The sequence below is a fragment of the Oncorhynchus clarkii genome, unplaced genomic scaffold, assembly GCF_045791955.1.
Source record: "Oncorhynchus clarkii lewisi isolate Uvic-CL-2024 unplaced genomic scaffold, UVic_Ocla_1.0 unplaced_contig_705_pilon_pilon, whole genome shotgun sequence".
Taxonomy (NCBI): Eukaryota; Metazoa; Chordata; class Actinopteri; order Salmoniformes; family Salmonidae; genus Oncorhynchus; species Oncorhynchus clarkii.
Window position 1 is genome coordinate 77777 of NW_027260891.1, and position 15732 is coordinate 93508.

The 15732-nt window shown below is 41.4% G+C and overlaps 1 protein-coding gene across 2 annotated transcripts in view; it reads right to left on the bottom strand.

Annotated features, from left to right (window-relative positions):
* Window positions 1-14580, bottom strand: part of LOC139402137 (rho GTPase-activating protein 17-like) — a 59335-nt gene extending 44755 nt beyond the window's left edge. For both annotated transcript variants that reach the window (XM_071146218.1, XM_071146216.1), the window contains exons 1-2: window positions 14188-14580; window positions 1509-1548 (exon numbers count right to left, since the gene is read on the bottom strand). In XM_071146218.1, the coding sequence (XP_071002319.1) occupies window positions 1509-1548; window positions 14188-14240 (93 nt within the window). In that variant the 5' untranslated portion in view covers window positions 14241-14580. The remainder of the gene's footprint in view (window positions 1-1508; window positions 1549-14187) is intronic.
* Between the last annotated feature and the right edge of the window lie 1152 nt (window positions 14581-15732).

Genomic DNA, 15732 nt, shown 5'->3' on the forward strand with positions numbered 1-15732 from the left:
TGTTCCATCTAGTCAACACAAGTCATCATATGTTCCATCTAGTCAACACAAGTCATCACATGTTCCATCTAGTCAACACAAGTCATCACATGTTCCATCTAGTCAACACAAGTCATCACATGTTCCATCTAGTCAACACAAGTCATAACATGTTCCATCTAGTCAACACAAGTCATCACATGTTCCTTCCAGTCAACACAAGTCATCACGTTATACCAAGTCAACACAAGTCATCACATGTTCCATCTAGTCAACACAAGTCATCACATGTTCCATCTAGTCAACACAAGTCATCACATGTTCCATCCAGTCAACACAAGTCATCACGTTACACCCAGTCAACACAAGTCATCACATGTTCCATCCAGTCAACACAAGTCATCACGTTACACCCAGTCAACACAAGTCATCACATGTTCCATCCAGTCAACACAAGTCATCACATGTTCCATCCAGTCAACACAAGTCATCACATGTTCCATCCAGTCAACACAAGTCATCACGTTACACCCAGTCAACACAAGTCATCACATGTTCCATCCAGTCAACACAAGTCATCACGTTACACCCAGTCAACACAAGTCATCACATGTTCCATCTAGTCAACACAAGTCATCACATGTTCCATCCAGTCAACACAAGTCATCACATGTTCCATCCAGTCAACACAAGTCATCACATGTTCCATCCAGTCAACACAAGTCATCACGTTACACCCAGTCAACACAAGTCATCACATGTTCCATCCAGTCAACACAAGTCATCACATGTTCCATCCAGTCAACACAAGTCATCACATGTTCCATCTAGTCAACACAAGTCATCACATGTTCCATCTAGTCAACACAAGTCATCACATGTTCCATCCAGTCAACACAAGTCATCACATGTTCCATCCAGTCAACACAAGTCATCACGTTACACCCAGTCAACACAAGTCATCACATGTTCCATCTAGTCAACACAAGTCATCACATGTTCCAACCAGTCAACACAAGTCATCACATGTTCCATCCAGTCAACACAAGTCATCACGTTACACCCAGTCAACACAAGTCATCACATGTTCCATCTAGTCAACACAAGTCATCACATGTTCCATCCAGTCAACACAAGTCATCACATGTTCCATCCAGTCAACACAAGTCATCACGTTACACCCAGTCAACACAAGTCATCACATGTTCCATCCAGTCAACACAAGTCATCACATGTTCCATCCAGTCAACACAAGTCATCACATGTTCCATCTAGTCAACACAAGTCATCACATGTTCCATCTAGTCAACACAAGTCATCACATGTTCCATCCAGTCAACACAAGTCATCACATGTTCCATCCAGTCAACACAAGTCATCACGTTACACCCAGTCAACACAAGTCATCACGTTACACCCAGTCAACACAAGTCATACTGTATGTTAATGGTTGCATTTGACTTGACAGTGTCTAAGGCTGCTGTGACTGAATATAAAGTGGAAGCAGGAGACAGAATACTAATATTCACCTGTAGAAGGTCATCACTCAGCACTTCAGTCTTCTCGGCTCTGTGGAGGAAAACACATAAGAGGTCAAAGGTCAGATAGGCAGACATAATGGGGCGTATTCATTACAGAGAGTTCCAATATAAGTGCAGTGTGTAGATCAGAAATGCTAGCCTGGTTAAACCTGACTGAACTGTGCGCTCACCAGAAACAATGGTGAGTGCAGCATTCAGTCTGGTTCAACCAGGCTACAGAAACACTTCTCAGTTGTAAAGAATAGAAAATGGTGTCAGTTCTATACAGTTCTATGTATTTCTACCTGCAACATGGTGGTATTTAAGATATCGTATGGTATGGAAAGGCCAACTGAGCCCAACTGTAGTGCAGGGCCTGTGTCAGAGTTGTGCCAGATCACACTCTCTCACAGTTTATAAGACTTCTCTACTGATTAAAACAACTATGCAATTCCAGGAGTGACTGAAAGACTTAATACGTGAACTATTGTGGTACTGTAGTGGTGCTGTAAGCCTGCAACTCCACTTTATTTCAACTTAGCAAGAGTAAAGTTGCAGTGGAAAGAGAATGAACAGAGATTGGCCGAGTAAATAGTGTCTCTCTCTACTTCTCCATCTCTGAGCCAATACTACGACAGGTAATGAAGACTAGCCTGTCTTACTGATTAGGGGCAAGTCATAGGTAACGTCATAGCTAACATTGCACTTTATTTCTCTAGACAACGCAGCCGGCAGCCCTACAGCAACAAAATACTTTCTGCTATGCTATGAGTGGTCTGGGCCTGGGTCGACGAGAGAAAGAAAGCTTTCAGGAAACTCACCCTGGACTACCCTGCACAACAAACATCACAAGTAGACCTAACTCACTCATACACACCGACACTCCACACCTCTGCCTGTGGCTGTTTCCAGGGAAAGGGCCTGTTAGATCCTACCCCTGTTAGAACACACACTTCCTGTTTCCTGAATTCCAGCCTTTGTTATGGCAACAGCAGGAGGTGAGAGGTCTGTTGATGTCTCAAACATGTAATACCCACCAGTCAACTAGTATGTTGGAGGAGAGAGAGGAGTAGAGAGTTTACTGACATTATTCCAAAACCAAAATGCACTATCCCATACAGCTGTGGTTTCAAGGGTTTTCTTGGCACTGTGACAGACTTAAAGCCATTCAAATGTTCTTGAGACCCAATAAGCGAAAACTGTTCGTTGACGCAATCTAGCATTCAGCAACAACGAATCAGGTGCAAGAGAAACCCATATTGATCTTCCTGATCCACCTTTTGGGAAACACAGCCTACCAATCGTAACACCATCATTCACTGTGGAAAGAAATAACAGCCAATATTCTCCATAGACCTATCCCTACATCTGTAATAACACACAGTTCCCTTAAATCCAGTGGAGTGGTGGTCCCGGCACTAGATTTTCCCAGCACTTAACAAAAGACAGACCTAGAGTGTGTTGGGAAGTGAAGTGATCATTAGCTCACCATTTAGAGGGTTGTGATAGTGAAGTGATCATTAGCTCACCATTTATAGGGTTCTGATAGTGAAGTGATCATTAGCTCACCATTTAGAGGGTTGTGATAGTGAAGTGATCATTAGCTCACCATTTATAGGGTTCTGATAGTGAAGTGATCATTAGCTCACCATTTATAGGGTTCTGATAGTGAAGTGATCATTAGCTCACCATTTATAGGGTTCTGATAGTGAAGTGATCATTAGCTCACCATTTAGAGGGTTGTGATAGTGACGTGATCATTAGTTCACCATTTAGAGGGTTCTGATAGTGACGTGATCATTAGTTCACCATTTAGAGGGATCTGATAGTGAAGTGATCATTAGTTCACCATTTAGAGGGTTGTGATAGTGAAGTGATCATTAGCTCACCATTTATAGGGTTCTGATAGTGAAGTGATCATTAGCTCACCATTTAGAGGGTTGTGATAGTGAAGTGATCATTAGCTCACCATTTAGAGGGTTGTGATAGTGAAGTGATCATTAGTTCACCATTTAGAGGGTTCTGATAGTGACGTGATCATTAGCTCACCATTTATAGGGTTCTGATAGTGAAGTGATCATTAGCTCACCATTTATAGGGTTCTGATAGTGAAGTGATCATTAGCTCACCATTTAGAGGGTTGTGATAGTGACGTGATCATTAGTTCACCATTTAGAGGGTTCTGATAGTGACGTGATCATTAGTTCACCATTTAGAGGGATATGATAGTGAAGTGATCATTAGCTCACCATTTAGAGGGTTGTGATAGTGAAGTGATCATTAGCTCACCATTTAGAGGGATTTGATAGTGACGTGATCATTAGCTCACCATTTAGAGGGTTGTGATAGTGAAGTGATCATTAGCTCACCATTTAGAGGGTTGTGATAGTGAAGTGATTATTAGCTCACCATTTAGAGGGATCTGATAGTGACGTGATCATTAGCTCACCATTTAGAGGGTTGTGATAGTGAAGTGATCATTAGCTCACCATTTAGAGGGTTGTGATAGTGAAGTGATCATTAGCTCACCATTTAGAGGGTTGTGATAGTGAAGTGATCATTAGCTCACCATTTAGAGGGTTGTGATAGTGAAGTGATCATTAGCTCACCATTTAGAGGGATTTGATAGTGACGTGATCATTAGCTCACCATTTAGAGGGTTGTGATAGTGAAATGATCATTAGCTCACCATTTAGAGGGTTGTGATAGTGAAGTGATCATTAGCTCACCATTTAGAGGGTTGTGATAGTGAAGTGATCATTAGCTCACCATTTAGAGGGTTCTGATAGTGAAGTGATCATTAGCTCACCATTTAGAGGGTTCTGATACTGCTGAGCCGGCAGGATGGCTACAGAAACTTAGGTCCTCCCCACTCACACGTGTGCACGTACAGGCACACACACACACACCATCTTCCCCAGAGGGCCCTCTCCTCTTAATGGAGTCTGGGCCAACAACCTACAGTAATGCTCATTGGGATCAATTAACCCCCTCACACACACACAACATCTATTACCTAATACTGTTGTAACCCACTGAAATAATACCTTACTATACCCTGCACATTACTGTACCAAGCCCCTGCTTTACTGTAAATGGTACCGCTGGTATACAGTACACCAAATAGAAACTGTGTCTATGATCTATCCCACTGAAAGTAGCAGAATTGTATAAAATGGATAGTTCAGCGATTTTACGTATTTACATGTTTGCTCCTTTACCTTGAAAGCAGTCTATGGACAAGGAGTGACTGAAATCTACACTTAGTTTTTTGTTAAATCGCTGAACCATCCCTTTAATTGGTGAAGTTTAAAATCAACCAGAGAGACAAGGGATGGATATATCTTAATCTGTAAAGGCCACATAAATCAAGCCCTGATATCATCTAGACCAGACAAATGACAGCTCAAACCAGAATATCCACACAGACCATGCAGTAAAGTATCTCGTTACTGAGAAGACATGGCCATTGGTTGGCCTGGGGAGGTAGGAGGCTAAGAGCGGAGCAAAACAATCTATAATGAATTAGCATTGATTTGAGCTAGAATAACTGCATTGAGCTAGCAGGCATTATTCTAAGAATAGACATCTTGATTGCATTGCTACAGTCAGGACCCTGGGAGAAGAGAGACTATAACACTGAATAAGAAATGAAACATATGTAGAAAGATCAGACCAATCGACTCATCAGAGTCACAACCACCCCATACATCCACTTCTTAGGTCATTCAATTTAGCTTCATATCAGCTTACCATCTTAATATGCTGAGTAATGGTTACATATAGACTTGGGTTAGAAAGACATCTCTTCCTCTTTATTTACCTTATCCACGTATTGAGCCCCATGGCTTTGTTACAGAGACTCTCTGTCAAGCTTCTAAACAGGAACCCCTTGCTCTCTGTCTATCAGGTTGGTTATCTATCCAGTCACTGGAACATGTTAGCCAGTGTCTGCTGAAGAGACTCTATTCTGGGGGTAAGTTTCAAAGCCTCAGGGCAACATGGTTATGGATAAACTGAGGGGTTGTGGGCTTGGTGGTGCAGCAGTCATGCACCAGCAAAGACCTAATCAAGCCTATTCATCTCATAGGAGGGACATACCATACCAATATGTAGACCTCTTTACACTGTGATCTACATATTCAACAACTGTACACTGTGGTCTACATATTTGGTGATGCAGTACTGTCTCTCAGAGCTGCTTTGTCCTCAGAGATAATACATAGCAACAGTGTTATTATTGCAGTATACTACACATACTTTAAGCTTAGTAACAGAAATTAAGATATGGAGGAAAGGAATGCAAAACAGACTGACCACATTAGCCAGTAACATACTGCTGCAATTTGACAAGTGTAGGAAATAACTGCTGATGCTCTTATCACTATGCTAACCTGTAACACATATAGGCTCACCACATACACAGATAAATATAAACAGACATGCACTGGTGTACAAACACACACACAAACATAGGCTACTCACACACATACACAAGTACACCCCCCCCCCTCCACACACACACACACACACGTGTAGGCCAATCCCACGCATACACACAAATATATATTAAATAAACACATACACGAGTGTGCTCAAATACACACACAAAAACACACACTTGTAAGCTACTCACACGCACACACAAAACACATACACCCCCTTCACGCAAGCACACACACACACACACACACACACAGTGACCTCCCATTGACTCAGGTCTGCAAACTACATTACAATCTCTGATTTACTGTATCACAGACATGATGAGTATTCCAGCAGTCTTTCACCAGACCATAGGCACAGTGAGGGAGGTGTTCTACAGCTTTACCACTCTGGTGAAATACAAAGACCCTAATTCATTCACTGGAAACGACACTTTAAAAGTCTTCGTTCAGTGTTATGTGAACATATCTACAGTAAAACTAATCAAGCCTAAATTAATACTGGTATACTCATCTATGGGACGATTCTTTTAACAATAATTTCATACCTTGAATTACATTGAGACCCAATCACATATGTCTCTTAGGAACTTAATTCCTAAATTAAACTAATATTAAGCTGAATTCTTGGTGGTTTTACAGTCTTTTTATACTCAAAAATAAAATAAAATAAACTGAATCCCTCGCAGGCCAGTTTTGGCCCGCGGGCTACCTGTTGCCGACCCCGACAGCAATGGACCTCTGGTGTGTTGAGTTTTAAACCCATCCTCCAACCCCCCCACCCCAGAATGACTAGCTTTATAACTACAGCACCAGAATGCCTAACTTTATAACTACAGTACCAGAATGACTAGCTTTATAACTACAGTAGCAGAACAGAATAACTAGCTATATAACTACAGTACCAGAACACAATGACTAGCTATATAACTACAGTACCAGAACAGAATGACTAGCTATATAAACTACAGTACCAGAACAGAATGACTAGCTATATAACTACAGTAGCAGAATGACTAGCTATATAACTACAGTACCAGAATGACTAGCTTTATAAACTACAGTAGCAGAACAGAATGACTAGCTTTATAACTACAGTACCAGAATGACTAGCTTTATAACTACAGTAGCAGAACAGAATGACTAACTTTATAACCACAGTACCAGAATGACTAGCTTTATAACTACAGTACCAGAACAGAATGACTAGCTATATAACTACAGTACCAGGACAGATTGACTAGCTATATAAACTACAGTACCAGAACAGAATGACTAGCTACAGTGGGGCAAAAAAGTATTTAGTCAGCCACCAATTGTGCAAGTTCTCCCACTTATAAAGATGAGAGAGGCCTGTAATTTTCATCATAGGTACCCTTCAACTATGTCAGACAAAATTGTTAAAGAATTCCAGAAAATCACATTGTAGGATTTTTTTATGAATTTATTTGCAAATTATGGTGGAAAATAAGTATTTGGTCAATAACAAAAGTTTATCTCAATACTTTGTTATATACCCTTTGTTGGCAATGACAGAGGTCAAACGGTTTCTGTAAGTCTTCACAAGGTTTTCACACACTGTTGCTGGTATTTTGGCCCATTCCTCCATGCAGATCTCCTCTAGAGCAGTGATGTTTTGGGGCTGTTGCTGGGCAACACAGAACTTGAACAATTGGTGGCTGACTAAATACTTTTTTGCCCCACTGTATATAACTACAGAAGCAGAATGACTAGCTATATAACTACAGTACCAGAATGAGTAGCTTCATAGTTACAGTAACAGAACAGAATGGCTAGCTTTATAACTACAGTACCAGAACAGAATGACCAGCTTTATAACTAGAGTACCAGGACAGAATGACTAGCTATATAACTACAATACCAGAACAGAATGACTAGCTATATAACTACAGTACCATAATGACTAGCTTTATAACTACAGTACCAGAACAGAATGAGTAGCTTTATAACTACAGTAGCAGAACAGAATACCTAGCTTTATAACTACAGTACCAGAACAGAATGACTAGCTATATAACTACAGTACCATAATGACTAGCTATATAACTACAGTACCAGAATGAGTAGCTTCATAACTACAGTAACAGAACAGAATGACTAGCTTTATAACTACAGTACCAGAACAGAATGACCAGCTTTATAACTAGAGTACCAGGACAGAATGACTAGCTATATAACTACAATACCAGAACAGAATGACTAGCTATATAACTACAGTAGCAGAACAGAATGACTAGCTTTATAACTACAGTAGCAGAACAGAATGACTAGCTATATAACTACAGTAGCAGAACAGAATGACTAGCTATATAACTACAGTAGCAGAACAGAATGACTAGCTATATAACTACAGTAGCAGAACAGAATGACTAGCTATATACAGTGCCTTGCGAAAGTATTCGGCCCCCTTGAACTTTGCGACATTTTGCCACATTTCAGGCTTCAAACATAAATATATAAAACTGTATTTTTTTGTGAAGAATCAACAACAAGTGGGACACAATCATGAAGTGGAACGACATTTATTGGATAGGTTCAAACTTTTTTAACAAATCAAAAACTGAAAAATTGGGCGTGCAAAATTATTCAGCCCCCTTAAGTTAATACTTTGTAGCGCCACCTTTTGCTGCGATTACAGCTGTAAGTCGCTTGGGGTATGTCTCTATCAGTTTTGCACATCGAGAGACTGAATTTTTTTCCCATTCCTCCTTGCAAAACAGCTCGAGCTCAGTGAGGTTGGATGGAGAGCATTTGTGAACAGCAGTTTTCAGTTCTTTCCACAGATTCTCGATTGGATTCAGGTCTGGACTTTGACTTGGCCATTCTAACACCTGGATATGTTTATTTTTTTAACCATTCCATTGTAGATTTTGCTTTATGTTTTGGATCATTGTCTTGTTGGAAGACAAATCTCCGTCCCAGTCTCAGGTCTTTTGCAGACTCCATCAGGTTTTCTTCCAGAATGGTCCTGTATTTGGCTCCATCCATCTTCCCATCAATTTTAACCATCTTCCCTGTCCCTGCTGAAGAAAAGCAGGCCCAAACCATGATGCTGCCACCACCATGTTTGACAGTGGGGATGGTGTGTTCAGCTTTTACGCCAAACATAACGTTTTGCATTGTTGCCAAAAAGTTCAATTTTGGTTTCATCTGACCAGAGCACCTTCTTCCACATGTTTGGTGTGTCTCCCAGGTGGCTTGTGGCAAACTTTAAACAACACTTTTTATGGATATCTTTAAGAAATGGCTTTCTTCTTGCCACGCTTCCATAAAGGCCAGATTTGTGCAATATACAACTGATTGTTGTCCTATGAACAGAGTCTCCCACCTCAGCTGTAGATCTCTGCAGTTCATCAAGAGTGATCATGGGCCTCTTGGCTGCATCTCTGATCAGTCTTCTCCTTGTATGAGCTGAAAGTTTAGAGGGACGGCCAGGTCTTGGTAGATTTGCAGTGGTCTGATACTCCTTCCATTTCAATATTATCGCTTGCACAGCGCTCCTTGGGATGTTTAAAGCTTGGGAAATCTTTTTGTATCCAAATCCGGCTTTAAACTTCTTCACAACAGTATCTCGGACCTGCCTGGTGTGTTCCTTGTTCTTCATGATGCTCTCTGCGCTTTTAACGGACCTCTGAGACTATCACAGTGCAGGTGCATTTATACGGAGACTTGATTACATACAGGTGGATTGTATTTATCATCATTAGTCATTTAACATTGGATCATTCAGAGATCCTCACTGAACTTCTGGAGAGAGTTTGCTGCACTGAAAGTAAAGGGGCTGAATCATTTTGCACGCCCAAGTTTTCAGTTTTTGATTTGTTTAAAAAGTTTGAAATATCCAATAAATGTCGTTCCACTTCATGATTGTGTCCCACTTGTTGTTGATTCTTCACAAAAAAATACAGTTTTATATCTTTATGTTTGAAGACTGAAATGTGGCAAAAGGTCGCAAAGTTCAAGGGGGCTGAATACTTTCGCAAGGCACTGTAACTACAGTACCAGAACAGAATGACTATCTTCTCTTGTAAGGCTTATAGCACTACTATAAAGACACAGGGTTGGAAGTGAGTCTACAGTATGAATCATTATACAACCGGTGGATCTAATCCGGGATGCTGATTGGAGAAAACCCCATTCCTGCAGGTGTCATTCCTGCAGGTGTCCACAAATTACCATCGGATAAACTATGACGTTGAAATGCTCCTTTACTCTGTTCCATCTCACTGCGCAATCCACTTTCTCATCAGACCATCCAGGCACTTTATAAACTTGATTTCCACTATTAAAAGCATCTAGATATTATCTCACATTTCTTTTAGACTAGCATTTGGTTTTCAACAGCGGAGATTTGTATAAACCTTGTTGTCTCTCTCTCCGACATTTGCAACATTATTTCAATAATGAAATTTGATCTCCAGCTGTCCCATAGTAATGAACGTGTTGGAAGTCGGGACGAGACAGACAGGCAGACAGCTTTCCTCAGCCATTCCAAATTATGAATCAGCTGGCATCATTTTTATGGCTATATACAAAGAAATGTCAAAAGGATACAGATAAACAGACTAAATGCACCTAGTTTGCAATTGTGTTAGCTGTGTTGTTGGCTAGCTCCTCTGAACAACAGTGTCCTGATGAGAGAGCACATTTTCTATGCCAGGCGAAATCGTGTATCAAATCAGCTGTGTAAAAATAAAGGGGGGGGCATTTGATTACTTGTTCAGCAGTCTTATAGCTTGGGGGTAGAAGCTGTTAAGGAGCATTTTGGACCTAGATTAGCTCATTGTTATGGACGTATCCTAATAAATGTCACTAGAAAACAGTGTAAACAAATGGAAATGCAGCTACTTTGCTGTTATTCTGGCTGCCCTGTTCGCTGTGACTGTAAATTAGCCGTAGTTGGTTAGCTAGCAATCAAGGGATAAGAACGTTTGCATTTGGAACATTTAGAATGAGCGATTGGGTCGCGTACACAGATACAGTACAAAAAGACTTGGCGACTGGGTCGCGTACACAGATACAGTACAAAAAGACTTGGCGACTGGGTCGTGTCTCTGGCAACCAAACTGATAGAACGAACAACCAGCAAACTTAGTTTGTGTCGGGACTATATCTCGTGGAAGGATGAAATAGTATGAATAAATTCCCCAAAAATATTTTGGGGAAATGAAAATATGTCCATAATTATTTGAATATGTTGGTAACCCATTGTATAGAAGTGATAATGCCCTCAATGCCGGTGTTTGGAGGATATATTGGCACGGTTTGCTAACGTGCCAATATATCACCCAAACACCGACTAAACCCAAACAGTGGTTCCTTCCTCCTTTTTTATTTACGCCAGTGTAGCTCAGTGACGTCCACAACACCATGCTGTTTCCTGGCTGACCAAGCATGGAAATGCTTACTCAATAAAACCCCCCCGTGCCCCAGCCTGGCCCGCCTGTCCTTTCCGGAGACAGACAGAGAGGCCCTCATCACCAGGGTGGTGGCATACAGAGGGAAGATTGATATGAATCATTACACCATTAGTACACCACCCTCCACATTGTCCCCATCGACTCCGGAAAAATCTTTTTTGTTTTGTGCAAAAAGTTAGGGTTAAAAGATAGGGTTAAAAGTTAGGGGTAAAAGTTAGGGGTAAAATGTATTAGTATTATTTTGAGTTTTGTTTTCCTGGTCACTATATTACATGTAGGTATGAGTAATACATACTTTTTTGCATTGATCAAACAGTTTCTCTTCAACACTCTCATCAAAACTACTTTTAGTTTGAGATGTTCATTCTTTTAGTTTGTGATACTCATAGATTCACAACAAACTTCTGCATAAATCACACCTCATGCAACTCCTGTGTTCAGCCAACTGTTTTTGTGAAAAGTATTTTGTTTGGTAGGCCTACCAGGCAGTCACACTGGCAGCAGGCCCACAGGAATGTGAGAGTAGAGTAGTTCTGCCAAAAGTGGGTGGCAGCATGCACGTCGGTCTACACTGTGTGTATCCCAAATTACAGCCTATTCACTTTATGTCTTTTCCAACAGTCTTGAAGGAGTTCCCACATATGCTGAGCACTTGTTGGCTGTTTTTCCTTCACACAGTGGTCCGACTCATCCAAAACCATCTCAATTGGGTTGAGGTCGGGGGATTGTGGAGGCCAGGTCATCTGATGCAGCACTACATCACTCTCCTTCTTGGTCAAATAGATCTTACACAGCCTGGAGGTGTGTTGGGTCCTGTTGAAAAACAAATGATAGTCCCACTAAGTGCAAACCAGATGGGATGGTGTATCGCTGCAGAATGCTGTGGTAGCCATGCTGCTTAAGTGTGGCTTGAATTCTAAATAAATCACTGACATTGTCACCAGTAAAGCACCCCCACACCATCACACCTCCTCCTCCATGCTTTACGATGGGAAATACACATGCAGAGATCATCTGTTCACCCACACTGTGTCTCACAAAGACATGGAGGTTGGAACCAAAAATCTCAAATCTGGACTCCAGACTAAAGGACAAATTTCCACCGGTCTAATGTCCATTGCTTGTGTTTCTTGGCCCAACCAAGTCTCTTCTTCTTATTGGTGTCCTTTAGTAGTGGTTTCTTTTCAGCAATTTGACCATGAAGGCCTGATTCACAAAGTCTCCTCTGAACTGTTGAGATGTGTCTGTTGAACTCTGTGAAGCATTTATTTGGGCTGCAATTTCTGAGGCTGGTAACTCTAATGAACTTATCCTCTACAGCAGAAGTAACTCTGGGTCTTCCTTTCCTGTGGTGGTCCTCATGAGAGACTGCTTCATCATAGCACCTGATGGTTTTTGTGACTGCATTTGAAGAAACTTTCAAAGTTCTTGAAATGTTCCTCTTCCTCTGTTGTTTCTCTTTGCTTATTTGAGCTGTTCTTGCCATAATATGGACTTGGTCTTTTACCAAATAGGGTTATCTTCTGTATACCACAACACAACACAACTGATTGGCTCAAATGCATTAAGGAAAGAATCTCAAATATGAAATATTTAGCTCAGTGGACATCAGCAGAGACTGGGTGGTAGCGGGGTGAACAGGCAGTGGCTCGGGTGGTTGTTGTCTTTGATGATCTTTTTGGCCTTCCTGTGACATCAGGTGCTGTATGTGTCCTGGAGAACAGATAGTTCGCCCCTGGTGGTGCGTTGTGCAGACCGCACCACCTTCTGGAGAGCCTTGCGGTTGTGGGCGGTGCAGTTGCCGTACCAGGCGGTGATACAGCCGACAGGATGCTCTCAATTGTGCATCTGTAAAAGTGTGTGAGGGTTTAGGTGACAAGCCACATGTCTTTAGCCTCCTGAAGTTGAAGAGGCGCTGTTGCGGCTAATCAATCCCACTACTGTTATGTCGTCTGCAAACTTGATGATTGAGTTGTAGGCGTGCATGGCCACACAGTCATTGGTGAACAGCGAGTACAGGAGAGGGCTGAGCACGCACCCTTGTGGCCCCAGTGTTGAGGATCAGCGAAGTGGAGATGTTGTTTCCTTCCTTTACCACCTGGGGGGGCGGCCCGTCAGGAAGTCCAGAACCCAATTGCACAGGGTGGGGTTGTCCACAATACACTAATTACATCATGGTTAGACCACCATTTGGTTAGACCACTAGTTAGACCACCATGTTTACTTTCTTCCCACACCACGTGTAGGCCTAACAAATCAATCCATATAGGACGCATGTAGCCTACCATTAAGTTAACATTTGTCAGGCAAACTATTCAGACATCATATCCACATCAGGTTGTCACTATAAGCTTTTTAATTACACGTTCATGTATTCATTATAAAAGTTATTAATTGTAAAAGTTCTTATGTTAGGCATATCTTTCTTATATTATCACATTTAATTGGTATCAATCCATTCTTGAGCACTCATATGTGGCCCAACACTTCTGACACAGCCCACTGAGATGAGATAAAACTCACAGAGGCTGGCTATGGTCAGGAGAACGATTTGTGATAGGGAGATATGTATCATAACATGGTTAGTGACAGTTTGGTCATACCATCACAATTACAACTGCCAACCTGTCTCAGCGGCTACACTGTAACTACAAAGTTACAATGTAACTACAATGTAGCCTAACTACATACAAAATAAAATAAAATGACAGCAATGACTGCAACACTGCAAAAGAAAATGCCGCCTGAGCCCACTAAATAATAGTAGGCTACACTTTTATTTATCCAAAATACTTTGCCTACCTTCCAACTGTTTGGTTGGCGAGCTGTTTCATGCGATTAAACTGTTTCTTCATGTTTGCGTCCTTGCTCCACCGTATCCAACAAGTTTCAAAAAGTTGCAAGGCCCCCTCTTTGATCCTTTTAGAAAGCAAGTCCAGAAGTTGACCTAGGTCGCTGCCATTGTATTTCTGAAAATGTTACGTTGACTGCTGCTCGTCGCTGAATAGGTGTTGTTGGAGCGTTCTAATAAGAATCGATTGTCATTCCCCGCAATGTTTTTTCCTCTTACAAAGTGAATAGGCAATTACAGGACACAGCCCCGTTCAGTTTTCGCTCTTTCCATTTTCACTTTGTGGGCTACTCCTATAACCCAAATGCTGTGCTGAACAGTGGTGTGTAAAAGGAGGAAGTGCAGTTCACTTCCCTACTGTAGGCTAGCCTACATGGCCCGCTAGTGAGTGACATGTGATACCTTGGTAAAACAACCCTGTCGAAGTGACACACTTATAATGGGCAATTATGAGTACGAAAAAAACGGACAAAACAATGTGTAAAGCGAATGGTTTGCGATGCATTAACGGCTTTCTAACTGTCACGCGGTTTACTATAGGTTTAAAAGGGCTTATCCACCTATGTGATTCAACAGCAGCACACAATAGGCTTACAATACCTTAGCTACAGTAGGGGTCAGTGAAACTATTTCTCTATGGACATTTTTGCTTTTTGAAATTGGTAATGCCATTATGTCCACCCAGGGATGTGCTCAACATGATGTAAACAATGTTTCTAATCAGTGACTAGGAAGTCAGGCTTACAAAATCATACTCTCAAGTCATTAAATAAAGAGCACTATGGCCATACAATATATTATTACAATGTTCTTATAATGATTTTAAAATGTTATGTTACAACAAATGTGTTATTACAGTGCAGTGATATGAATGCCACATGGTGACTGAACTTTAATTACTGTTAATAGTATGTATGTATAAGTCTAACAGACCTCTTGATGTGAACTTCATGAGGTGTTTCATATGGCCATGGATGGAATCAATGGAAATTGCCACCCTGTCATTCATCAGTTGTATGGATTGAGGTAGGTATGGTGAGCTGATACTGGATCTATGCTTGGGGGGTAATACCTGGAGCCTTCAATGTCTGCTGTCATTTCCAGTGTTCTGCTGCTCCCTTGTGGCTATTTGCATGACATGCATAACATGCCTTCTCACAGAATGAGTGTTGAATGTGCATTTGTCTTCATTGACTTTGACAAGAAACAAAGCATGCCCATATGCAGACATTTGTATTTTAAAAGCATTGCAATAGACAGAAAATGATATGAATCATGTATTTTCACATTGTGGGGGACGTAGCCCCTTAGGACACTGTCACTAGCCAGCCACCACCAGGTACTCAACCCTGCACCTGAGAGCTGCCCTATACCCGTAGAGTCATTGAACACTGGTCACTTTAATAATGTTTACAAGCTGTTAAGGAGCCTTTTGGTCCTAGATTGGAGCTCTGGTGCCACTTGCCGTGCGGTAGCAGAGAAAACTGTCTATGACT